The 13,101-nt window shown below is 39.0% G+C and overlaps 1 protein-coding gene across 4 annotated transcripts in view; it reads left to right on the top strand.

The window, feature by feature from the left end:
* The window catches only part of LOC126469868 (annexin B9-like), a 93,084-nt gene that overhangs the window by 44,180 nt on the left and 35,803 nt on the right, over positions 1 to 13,101 (top strand). For all 4 annotated transcript variants that reach the window (XM_050097185.1, XM_050097186.1, XM_050097184.1 and 1 more), the window contains exons 6-7: positions 756 to 828; positions 12,122 to 12,295. In XM_050097185.1, coding sequence (XP_049953142.1) covers positions 756 to 828; positions 12,122 to 12,295 — 247 coding nt within the window. The remainder of the gene's footprint in view (positions 1 to 755; positions 829 to 12,121; positions 12,296 to 13,101) is intronic.

Below are 13,101 nucleotides of genomic sequence, written 5' to 3'. Positions count from 1 at the left end.
GTGTGTTGCCTATAAACCATTCATCTGCCCCATATGAAGGGGGATAGGCAGAGTTCCTGGTTCACTTCTAAAATATTTTTCTCCTCTAGAGACACTAATTCCTAAGGTTTTCTTCTTGAAAATCACTCTGGTGGTTTACTGGCATAGGTAGTATGCAAATGCAGCACACCTGTTCAGTAGACCCTGATAGTTCGGTGATATTTCGCTGTCCCAGGGCCGATGAGATTAACAAAAAGATACTTAACACAGCCAGACAGTGCCGGCAAACATTTTGTCTCTAACAAAGGTTGCTCCCCCTGACATGATCTATCACCCCTAGATGATTTTTTTTGAAAGACTGTGAAACATTCTGTATAAATGAAATCCGTTATTTGAAGATAAGACATGAAATGGATAACCCCATTGCTGGTCTTGAATCCAATTTGTATTCTGACACAGTGGCATCTGAATGCAGTAGACTGAAGTACAGTGGTATGTAAATACTAATTGATTCAATAATTGACACTCAAAAATTAAAATATTCCATAACACAGCAGGTGTAGTAATCTGCAAGAATGAAACTAGGAGATAGAAAATTTCAGGGTACACACACAAGAATGAAAGAACTGATTCAGTTTGAAGTCTGTGCTACTATAATGCTTAATGAGAAATTGCCAAATATTGATTTTTTTATTTGTATTTATTTTGAAATCTTGGCCGTTGCTCTTAGAAATCAATCCTTTGTTTATAATATCCTTTCTCATTTCATTAAACAGGCAAACAGGGATGAAAATACAGATGTGGATGAGACAGCAGCCCAACAAGATGCAAACGCACTTTTTGAAGCAGGTATTTTTGCTTGAAATCATGAGTAATTGAAGATTTTTTTTTTTAGTTAAAAAATGGAAAATAAGATGTACTTCCCTACTTTGTATTTTACATCATATCAATCTGTACAGCTGTTTGCATTTCAATATTTGTCATGCCCAACAGCAGAAAGCCTTATCATGCCATGAGTTCAAATTAGATCAGATTTTGCCACTATTGCTGTAATCAGTGAAATTTTCTGAACGTATCTAAAAGAATGGTGTATATATTTGCGCTTCATTTGAACTCAGTCACTAACAATAAATGAGGGAGAATATAGATGAATATACAACCCAAGTTATGGATTTAATTGAAATATAAATTTCCTGCTCATCAGAAAAGTGTATAAGAAATTTACTGTTATTTTAAAATGTGATGGCAGCAGAGTCAAATGAAATGAGTAATGTTAATTTAGAAATTCTTACATTAGATGTGTAAATGTAACCATGCTCCCTCTCCCAAAGAGCCAATATTCTTTGAGATGTAGTTTGTCATATACTACTAAGTGAAATGCTGTTTGTATTGTGCCAGACATGTTACACTTCTTTATAATATATGTGATACATGTTTGGTTTTGTATCTAATAATTGCATTATATGATAATTACATATGTTATTAAATTGCTGTTGTTTACTATTATCTTGTTGTTAGATGAGAAACAACTTATAACACAAGTTTTGTAAGGTTAAAGTACTATTTATTTCTGCTTACTTTTTGTGATTTTACTAGTGCCACCATGGAGATGTACTTAGTTGGTCTGCAAACCCAAACGCTTCACAAATAAAAAGAAACACAATGTGTATTGTGCAAGACAAGCAGCCTTTCACTTAGTTGCATTAGACAAACCACATCTCAAAGAACATGGGGGGGGGGGGGGGGGGGGTTGGACATCAAACAGCAGGCCGACTTGGAGCAGGAGAAGCATCCCAGGACATTTTAATTTCCACTGTCTATACTTTTACAAATAAATTCACAGAACTTTGTCAGCATGACCAGGAAGGGTTCAGGATTCACACTCATAGCAGTGGAAGTTAAAAAAACACAATAAAATATTTTTTCTTACATGCGAAATTTCATCATTTTTTTCACTTACTGTTGGCTGCTGCTATAGGTACACTTTTCTTCATGAGTAAGAGAGATTCTTCAATGAATTCTGCATAGCATACAAACCATACTTACAGGTGTATGAAACTCTAGAATTTTCCAAATCTATTAAAAACTGTGGTAAAAATTGAGATAATTAACTATAAAATTTGAGTTTTTTGTAAACATGAAGTTTAAAATGTAACACCTCATTCATTTTTTCGTAAACTGAATAAATTCTAGAGTTACTTACTCCTGTAAGTATGGTTTGTATGCTGTGCAAAATTCATCAAAGAATCTCTTATTTATGAAGAAAAGTGTACCAATAGCAACAAATGCAGCAAATAGTAAGTGGAAAAAATGATGAAATTGCACATGTAAAAAAAATTATTTCGTTATGTTTTGAACTTCCACTGCTAAAAGTGAGATTCCTGAATCCTTCCTGGTCATGCTGACAAAGTTTTATGAATTCATTTGTAAAAGTATAGATAGTGGAAATTGGAACGTCCTGCGGTGCCTCTCCTGCTCCAAGTTGACCCGTTTGGCATCCTACCCCTGGTAAACAACATTGTGAATTGTGCTTTGTTAGTCTCATATCATACATATCCTAAATCGGATGATTCAGGTACAGAAGACACATCAAAATTGTGGTAAAATTTCATCATAACCAGAACAGCTGATGTTCATAACAGCATCCTAATGATAATAGTTTTGTTATATGTACGTACAATTAAAAAAATCTATCTTGAAATTTCCCCTTACTCAAATTATCATTTCATCTGTAGCGGTTCCACCTGCTTTGTTTCTTCGTTTGTTGCTCTCGGTGTCAATGTACTGCGTTGCTACACTGGCTGAAAAATGGGGTTTGTAATTTGGACGCTGACTACAGTAAATGATGTAGCCTACAGGTGCACAGCTGTGTTTCGCTTGACTTTTACTTTCACTTTGCACAATCCCCCAGTAATACTCAGTTATATAAATATGACCAGTGCACTATTGTTTAAACTTTCCATAAGCCTCGTTAATAGTTTGCAGGCGAACCTCAACATGCTGCTACAATATTTCAAAGTTTAATTTACAGAAATTACAATTAAAACTTAACTCATTAAATTAACTAAATATATAGAAAAATTGCATCTTTTTAACAGTTTCTTCTACTACAAGGGGTAAGCCGAATTATTTGTTTAAATGATGAAATTAACAAATATAGTCATGCAAACAATACTTTTGATGAAACTGTCAATTACTTTGGAATTAATTAAGAGCTGGCTTTGCTAACATGTTTTTGAATAGAGCCAAATAGATACTAGCATTTCGTCTTCCAAATGTTTGTAATTAGTGCAGAATTTATATTTGTTCATATGTCAACAATAGAATTTAAGTTACAAAACAGTTGCTGATTTCACTCTATAACAAAAGATACTAACTAGGAATAATTGAAATAAATTAGAAAATCAACTACATGCATAAAACTAAGCAGAAAATTAGATCTGGTGCTACATTCTTTAAAACTGAGGGCCAACCTTACTCTTTTATGAAAATGCAGATTATATTCATGTATGCCAATGGGGTAAATAGTTAAAAGTAACAAAACAAGTTTAAAGAGGGAGATGGCAAAACAAGAGGGGAATTAAAATTATCCCAGCTTGCTTCGTCACAAACCACCTCTGAATTCTTCTACCGAATAGAAGCATTTCTCCACAGAATTTGCTGTAGCCTTGTTTTAAAAAATTCTTACTTCATATTGAATGTGTTTTTGCTCATGAATTTGTTATACATGGTGGTCAGAAACAGTCTGAAAAGCTTGTAAATATGTTGTAGGGGAGGTTGTGCTGAGAAATAACTTTAAAGGAAAAAATTTGATATATTGTGTCCTTTCTGAGTTATTAAGCATTGAAGTTAGCCAATCAGGTTGTTGCACATGCAAATTAAAGCAACCTGCCAGGTAAAATTAGTGCTCATTGTTCTCCTTGCATAACTAATAGTGTAAGAGACTGCTCAGTGTTTGGCTTGGGTTAAATCCTCACCACCATCCCATGTCCAATTTTTTTTATCACTCTCTTGTTCGCTTTTAGGAAGCCAAACAGAGACCATGTTTGGTGACACTCTTTATTCCTTGTGTTGTATGTGTGAGTTAATGATTCTTCTTAAAAAAATTTTTGTCTGCTGCATAGGAAGATTATAATTTTGTAAATGTATATGGAGGGAACAGCTATACTTTGCAGTTTCCAAACTAGTGGATGAAAAGATTCTTTTTGTTGTGCCATACACATGTATCCGACAGCATTCTTCTGCAATTTCTGTAGTTGAGATAAATTATATGTACTTCCCCAAGGCAATATACCATACCTAATGACCTAACAACAAATTGAAAATAACTAAGATTGCTATTTTTTTGTACTCCTGTCATTAGAACTTGTTTGTATTTGCATTGAAAGCGCAAAACTGCTTAGGTTATTTGATAGGAAGTCAATATGTGTATTCCAGCTTAGGTTCTTGCCCACATTTAGTCTAAAGAATTTGAGTGTGTCAACTTCTTCCATTAGGTGGTTCGTGTGTTGTATTTTAAGTTCCACACGTTTCGAATGTTTGGTTTTGAAATGTTCCATATAGCTTTTTATAATGTTTAGTTTCAACTCACTTAACTGCAAGTAGTTTTTTAGGATATCCAGTGGGCTGACAATAGAGCCCAATCATTCCTGCACCATCATTCCACCCAACCCCTTCCCTGGGGGCTCACGGTTCTGTCTTCAGTTCGTGTGTGGCACACAAGAGGTCCCTAACTATTGCAGCCCATTCTTCCTTCCCGGACTGCATTTCCCTCACTGCGCCCCTTCCTCTGCATCCTCACTCCTTCCATGCTGCCCTCTTCTTCCCCTCTCTTGGTGTTCCGATTCATGTCAACCTGGCTATCTACCTGGTTCCTTGTATTGCTTGTGATTTTGTTTCTCTTGTCTGTTCTTTCATCCTTTTTGGCATTTTTGGTCCCCCTTGGGGTTTGAGCTCCACTTCTAAGTTTTCTGCCTTCAGTGTGAGCCATTTGGGAAGACCTCTCTCCCGAGTGTCTATGGCATGGATTCCTCTCCCCTCTTCCTTCCCTGTCATAGCCCACCTACACCCCACTATGTCACCAGCACGTGTAGCCAGTCTGTGTGGTGGGGCTTTTATGTACCCACCTGGCTTGAGCCCCATGACAACACAGGGATCAAACTATTGATACCTGAGCTGTTGTCTCCCCATGTATGCCAAGGAGTGGTTGCTTCTCATCCTGGAACATCAGAACTCCTGGCAATGGCTGCCTTGCCAGATGGCCCTTCCTGTGGCTGGGTGGTGCCCACAGGGATAGCTCCTAATCAGAGTGGATGATATCAGAGTGGATGCTTGGCGCATGAAGCGTATCAAGCTGCAAAAATCTGGGCGTTCTCAAACAGCTGTCTCTCTGAATGGTAAAGGATCATTGAATGCTGCTTCCTATGACCCTCCTGCCTTCCCTTCCCTGGCTACATCCTGGGAGGAGGGCCAGGCTCGCCGTCTTGGGATGGAACATTTTCCACACTACCTGGTCTGTACTAGGATGGATGTTTTTTGAGAATATCAAAGACAAGTTTGGCGAAGTGTAGTCTCTCAGTAAGATGCAGTTTGGCTCCCTGTTGACCAAAGCTGCTTCTGCCGGCCACTCTGGAGCTCTTCATGCTTGTGGTGGTCTTGGTGACATCCCAGTGTCTGTTACCCCTCACCAGTTTCTGAATATGGCCCCAGGAGTGATTTTTCATAGGGACCTCGTGTTGCAAACCAATGAGGAACTCTGAACTAATCTGGAGTGATGCAATGTTCATTTTGTTAGACGTGTGCAGATGGGTCATAAAGACAACCACACTGATACTGGCACCTTTATTCTGACTTTTGAGGGAGATACTCTCTCAGAGAAGATCAAGGTAATGTGGTACTGATGTGATCTGGAGCCATACATCCCACCACCCAAGAGGTGCTTTCGGTGCTTGCGTTTTGGGCATACGTCTTCTTGCTGTATGGCAGACACTCTGTAAGGTAACTGTGGATACCCACTCCGTGAGGGAAGCTCTTTTGTTCCACCATCTGTGTGTGTAAATTGTCATGACTGCCACTCTCCTTGCTAGCCAGATTGTCCTGTTTACAAGAGAGAAAAGAATATCCAAAAGTAAAAGTCTCTGGATCATCTTATCTTATGCTGAGACTCACCAAAAATATGACCCACTCCACCCAGTGTCTATTTCTTGTACCTTTGCCTCCTACAGATTTTTAAGTCTCACTGGCTCTTCCGGGTTTGAGTTGACACTTCACTCAGCACTCCTCGGATTCGGGAGAACAGTATCCCACAGGATTGTGTGTTACTTGTCACACTCTTCCTCATCACCATCAATGGGCTTATCACCTCTGTTGGGCCTATGGTTAGCCAGGTGTTGTATGTCGACGATTTTTGCTTCTGGTAGAGCTCTCTCTCAGTAGCATCTGCTGAATGTCAGCTCCAAGTCGCCATCGGAGGGGCCTCTGCATGGACCCTTTCCCATGTCTTCCAGTTTTGTCCCTGCAAAATGCAGGTTATGCATTTTTGCTGTCGATTCACAGTACAGCCCGATTCAGAACATTATTTAAGCAACTGGTGCCTAGATGTTGTAGCACGATCCGATTTCTTGAGGCTTATTTTTGATAAAAAGCTGATGTGGCTACCTCATATCCACGGCCTGAATACTACATGCATGCAGAAGCTTAATACTCTCTGCCTCCTGGCCCACACATCTTGGGGTGATACTCCTCTCCATTTTCACCGTGCTCTGGTTTTGTCCAGACTAGATTATGGTTGTCAGGTTTATGGCTCAGCAGCTCCTTCCACTCTGAAAATACTTAGCAATATGCACCCCATGATGATCAACTGGGTTATCAGTGCTTTTGCACTAGTCCCTTTGACAGTCTTGTCACAAAAGTGCGGATTCCTCATCAACAAATATGATGGAGCCATCTCCCAGTTTCTCATGCAATTGCCATTTGACAATTCTCTGACTGTCCTGTTTACGCCATCCTCTTTGCAGATGAGGAATGTCTCATTCCTGATACCTGCCCTCGGGTGGGATTGCCGATTAGAATGCATCAGTGTTTTAATATGTACAGACTCAATGAGTAGCTTACAGTCTATAGACCAATGCTACTCTTGTCACCCATTGGTCTCTACTATCGATGACCTTCTGTTTGACCTTGGCTGTGCAGCCTGCTCAGTTGTCTTTCTCTGGGTCCCATGTCATGTGTTCATCGCAGGGAATGAACTGGCTGACCGTTTGGCTAGAGGGGCAGATACTTGCCCCATTCACTTTCATGATTCCAGGTGCAGATACACACAAAATCTGTTTTGCCCAAAAGTGGAATCACATTTGTGGTACTACTGCTTTCAGTAATAAACTCCGCACAATCAAGGAGACTACTGCAGTTTGGTGCTCTTCCTTCTACTCCTCTCGGAAGGAGTTCACTGTCTTATGCCATCTGTGCATTGGTCATACTAGGCTCTCTCATTTTTTCCTCTTGTGTATTGAGCCACCCCCGAAATGCGGTCGTGGAGCCAGACTGAAGGTATCCCATACATTGATGGACTGTCCCTTCTTTTGGCCCTTTGTGCTAAGTATAGCCTTCCAGATTCTTTGTCTTTAATGTTAGCAGGTGATTCGCGGTTGGGTGAAGTGGTCCTCAGTTTTCTTTGTGACAGTTTTTTTTTTTTTCTTCTTCTTCAGTTATAAGGTTTAGCTTTCCTTCTGGAGCAGAGGCAGAGTTGTTGTGGTTGGGTCCTCTCTTGGTCTGGGACTCATGACCTCTCCCCCATGCAAAGACTGCTTTTTTATCTCTCTGCTTTTCTTGTTTTAAGATTTGTCATACCCTTTAACGCCTTCTACTGTGAATGTTTTTAGCTTCCTCACTTCATAGTTTGACCCCCCTGACAGAATCCACCCAATTTTAGTATACTTACAAGGGAACCTCCCCATTGCACCCCCCTCAGATTTAGTTATAAGTTGGCACAGAGGATAGGCCTTGATAAACTGAACACAGATCAATTGAGAAAACAAGAAGAAGTTGTGTGGAACTATGAAAAAATAAGCAAAATATACAAACTGAGTACTTCATGGGAAGATAGGCAACGTCAAGGACATTCGGAACGCAGGAGCGCCGTGGTCTCGTGGTAACGTGAGCAGCTGCGGAACGAAAGGTCATGGGTTCAAATCTTCCATCGAGTGAAAAGTTTAATTTTTTATTTTCAGTTTATGTGACAAACTCTTACGTTTTCATCACTTTTTTGGGAGTGATTATCACATCCACAAGAAAACCTAAATCGGGCAAGGTAGAAGAATCTTTTTACCCCTTCGCCAAGTGTACAAGTTAGTTGGGTTGACAACATATTCCTGTCATGTGACGCACATGCCGTCACCAGTGTCATATAGAATATATCAGATGTGTTTTCCTGTGGAGGAATCGATTGACCTATGACCTTGCGATCAAATGTTTTCGGTTACCATTGGAGAGGCACGTCCTTTCGTCTACTAATCGCATGGTTTTGCGATGCGGTCGCAAAACACAAACACTAAACTTATTACAGTGAACAAAGACATCAATGAACGAACGGACAGATAATAACTATGCAAAAATAAAGAAATTAAAATTTTCACTCGTTGGAAGACTTGAACCAAGGACCTCTTGTTCAGCAGCTGCTCACGATACCATGGGACCACGATGCTCCTGAGCTCACTTTGTCCATGATGTTGCCTATGCGACCCGTGGACTACTCAGTTTGTATATTTTGCTTATTTTTTCACAGTTCCACACAACTTCTTCCTGTTTTCTCAATTGATCTGTGTTCAGTTTATCAAGGCCTATCCACTGTGCCAACTTATAACTAAATCTGAGGGCGGTGCGATGGGGAGGTTCCCTTGTTAGTACAAAGGGCCAAAAGAAGGGACCTTCATCAATGTATGGGATACCTTCAGTCTGGCTCCACGACCGCATTTCGGGGGTGGCTCAATATGCACGTAACTTTTGAATTGTGGAACTGATGACCTCACCATTTAGTCCCATACCGCCCCCCCCCCTCAATCAATCAATCAATCAATCAATCAATCAGTCACTCAGTCAGTGAATCAGTCATCATTGCTCACATGTTTATCTAATTTGCATGTAATCAAGGTATGGTTTTGGAGCCAGAGGCTTCTGTAAGATCACAGAAGATACCTACAAATTTACTCCTCTGATCTCATCCTTCCCATATCTTTCCAGGAAAGTTACTTGCTGCATCCAGAGTGTTTTTCCCTTGTTGAAATCCAAATTGGTTAGTTATAATATTATCATTTTTATAATAAACTTTTGGGTCTGGTTTGTGGCTACTTCTTCCAAAATTTTCAACAGACTTGGAAATATAGAAATAGGATGATAGTTTCCCATGTCTTTCCTCATCCCTTTCATGAACATACGTCTGACTTCAGCATACTTCAACATATCAGAAAAGCATCCCTATTCAAAAGGTTGATTATTTTAGTTAATAGAAGTGCTATTATGTGATACGTGGCTTTAATGACTTCAGTGGGTACCCCATCCCACCCAGCAGAGTTTTTATTTTTTAATGGTAATGTAACCTGTTCCATATCCTCTACTGAGACTTAAAATCTGAGAGATACTCAGCTTCTTGGTATTGTCTAAATAGTCTTAATTTACTCTAAGACTCTGCTAAGACAGCATCTGACTTTGCCACAGTTGTGAAGAATTCATTTAAACACTCTGATATTTGAGATGAGTTTACAATAAGGCTGCCATATACTGTAATCCTAGATATTTCATTACTACTAACTCCAATGCCTAACTCTGATTTGACAATTGACCATGCCATGTTTGACTTATTTGTATGTTGCAAAATGGAGATATTGTTTGGCTGCCTTCACAACTTGTCTCATTGTAGCTTTATAATGTCTAAAATCTTCAGTAAAATGCCAATTTTTATTGTATTTAAGTTCATTGTGGAATTGCCTCTTCCTGGTGCTAAAATTTTTATACCCTGAGTTATCCAGTTACCGTATTTACTCGAATCTAAGCCGCACTCGAATCTAAGCCGCACCTGAAAAATGAGACTCGAAATCAAGGAAAAAAATTTTTCCCGAATCTAAGACGCACCTGAAATTTGAGACTCGAAATTCAAGGGGAGAGAAAAGTTTTAGGTCGCACCTCCAAATCGAAACAAAGTTCGCCTAGTTGTAATATTCGACACAATTTAGGTTGAATGAATGACGATACAGCTGCAGTAGTTCGGTTCGAGTCGTAAGCTTAGCAGTTACGGTTTACCAGGTAGCAATTGCTACGCGTCACGCGCTCCGTCCGTATTTATACGGATATCCTTCCTTTTTCACGTGCTTCGTCTGGTTTGAATTGATTGCTTATTTTTCTTTGATCTGATAAGTGCCGTTCTCTTTGTTATAGGTGTTTACGTCACTCTAAGCTGAAAATGCATTACTGTACTGTGTCATGCATTGTTTGTCGCATTCTGATAGAGCGTGTTTACGGCCTGTTGCCGCTCGTGGCGTGGCTTGCTTTTGTGCGCGCTACCGCCACTTACAAATAAAATATAGAGAGGAGTCGTCTCATTACCGAAACATTTGTTGTTACTTACACTACTTCTTTCTTTGATAATGATCAACAAGAACCAAATAATAGACTGCGTATGATAGATGATGTTCTGAACGAAATTTTAGCGAAAATTTTTCTCCGTTTGAAAATCTTTGCAGGCGCCTCTTTAGTTCATTACATTCTGCACAGAAATTAGTCATCTTAGATTTAAAAACCTAGTCAGTTGCCGTGCTTCATTTCTGACTGTATCACTATCAGGCATAAGAGTAATACGAATATAAACATGACATGATATGTATATTCTTCCGCGTTTGCTGTTGTCTCACTCTAGTTTCGTAGTTTATTAGGCAGACAGGATTTAAATGAGATAGTAACAAACACGAAACAATACATGGCAAAATGTTTATATTCGTATTAATCTGTATGGCTATTGTTACAAGAAATTTCCGTGTTAATTTTTCGTGATTTGGTGAATAATGTGGAGTGGTCAGAGATTCCTAAATCTACAAAATTTATAAACACGTTTTTCCTTTTGTTTTTCTTTATTGAGACTTTCAAGCAAGCACTGAAATTTGACCATAAAAGCTTAAATTTTGTACTCTATTTGTATACGTGGATACATTTTCATGCTCACCTTATTTAGCACACTTATGTTATTTCCATAATTATTTTTCCAAATATAGTTCATGGAAAACACATCTGGCACAAAAGTGATCTCAATCATGGGCTTTTCTCTCTTGCAGCTCCTCAATATTTGTGCTTCATTCTTATTTCCTCAGTTTCTGATGAAAATGCAACAGTTCTTTCATTTAAATATCTTGGAGCTTTCTCATTAACCAGGAGTTACAGCTTGCATGTGATTTTTTAGTGGAGTATGGAGTACTGTAGCCTGCAATAGCATATACAGGACATTCCACAATTCCTATTTCATGCTTGTGGGGGTTGTAGAGGGGACTAAGTAGATAAAGTTTCGATAAGGAACCCATTTCTGGAAAGGTACCACTGTTTGGATATGAAGTAAGTTTGAGGATCAGATCACTTTCAGATGTCTGAAGACCCAGTACATGAATAAACTGAGAAGAGGGTGCCATCTTCAGTCCGTTTCATTTATGGCATCACATACCACTGCCATCCAACTACAACAGTGGACGACAAAAACTGAGATGTTTGCAACTAAGAGGGTTGACTATGGTGCTCTACAAATACACCACACACTAGATATTGAAGAGGACATCTTTTGTTACATAGAAGAGAACATACTGACAAGTACTTAAAACATTGCATGTGCTGTGGGATCCTGTAGAGCGTACAAATTGGAGTTCGTATTCTCCTTTGTGTGCATTCTAGGAAGTGGGAGACTTGAAAGTGATTATATCTTCAAATTTATTTTACATTTGAATGGTAAATTGTCAGATGTAGGCTCCTTATTGAACCTTTATCTACTAGATCCCCTCTAGAACATGTAGAAGCCTGTAAGTGGAAATGTGAAACACCCTTCATATCAGCTTCATAATAGGACTTCGCCCATTTGTGTGTGTTTATTATTGATATTTTCAAACTTTTACAGGTGAGAAGCAGTGGGGAACAGAAGAGTCAGTTTTCAATGCAATTTTGGTTTCTCGTAGTGAAAATCATTTGAGGCAAGTGTTTGTGGAATATGAGAAACTGACGGGTCACACCCTGGAGGAAGCCATTAAGAGTGAATTTTCAGGAAGCATAAAGAAGGGCTTGATGGCAATAGGTATGTTTGTGGTATAGTATTTTTGTTCTGTTGTTAATATTTTACTTATGTTGAAAAAGTCTTAATTTTTGCTCATCATAAGCTATATGGTTAAATAGTGTAGAACAATCACTGCCCAGAACAGTAAAGCAGGTTTGTCACTTTCAGCTTTTAGTGAAGGAAGGAAAAAGACTCTAAATAAATTATGTTAGATGAAACAACTTACTCCAGCAGACAGCAAGAAGCTGAATTTCTATCATTACACGATGTATCCAGAAAGTTGCCGGAATTATTTTCATTGTGTACTAGTGTGCTAGCTCTTGGCAAGTAGAGTTCCTACTTCTAAGTGAACCAGAAAAAGAGATCCCCATGTTTCCTCTGAAGTTGAACTTCATGGAAATGAATACGTATCACAATTAATATTGTCAGTTTATGGAAATGTAAACATGGGCTATGATAACATTAAATTTCATATAGTAGACATGTAACAGCGTTTGAAACCATCTGACATACTGTAAAAATATCATTATGTTGATAGCATAGGTAATGATACAAGAATGGTGGAAACTTTCTTGAAGCAAAACAGTTGCTGGAAGATAACCAAAGGAGTGGGTGGTGTTCTGAAAGTGACAAAATTGTGAAACTTGTATTAGACTTCCTTGTTAAAGATACAGGTGAGTCGTTACAAGGAAGGATGATACATATAGTACAGGGTGTTATGACACCTGTGCCGAGTGTGGGGCTTCACCTGCATGTATATCGCCTGGCCAGGTCCTCAGACAGTAACACTGTGCGCATACCTCCCATACTGTGTGACTGAGTGTAGG

Source organism: Schistocerca serialis, chromosome 3 (genome assembly GCF_023864345.2).
Source record: "Schistocerca serialis cubense isolate TAMUIC-IGC-003099 chromosome 3, iqSchSeri2.2, whole genome shotgun sequence".
NCBI lineage: Eukaryota > Metazoa > Arthropoda > Insecta > Orthoptera > Acrididae > Schistocerca > Schistocerca serialis.
The sequence above is the reverse complement of the archived record's forward strand: the minus strand, read 5'-3'. Positions and strand labels throughout refer to the sequence as shown.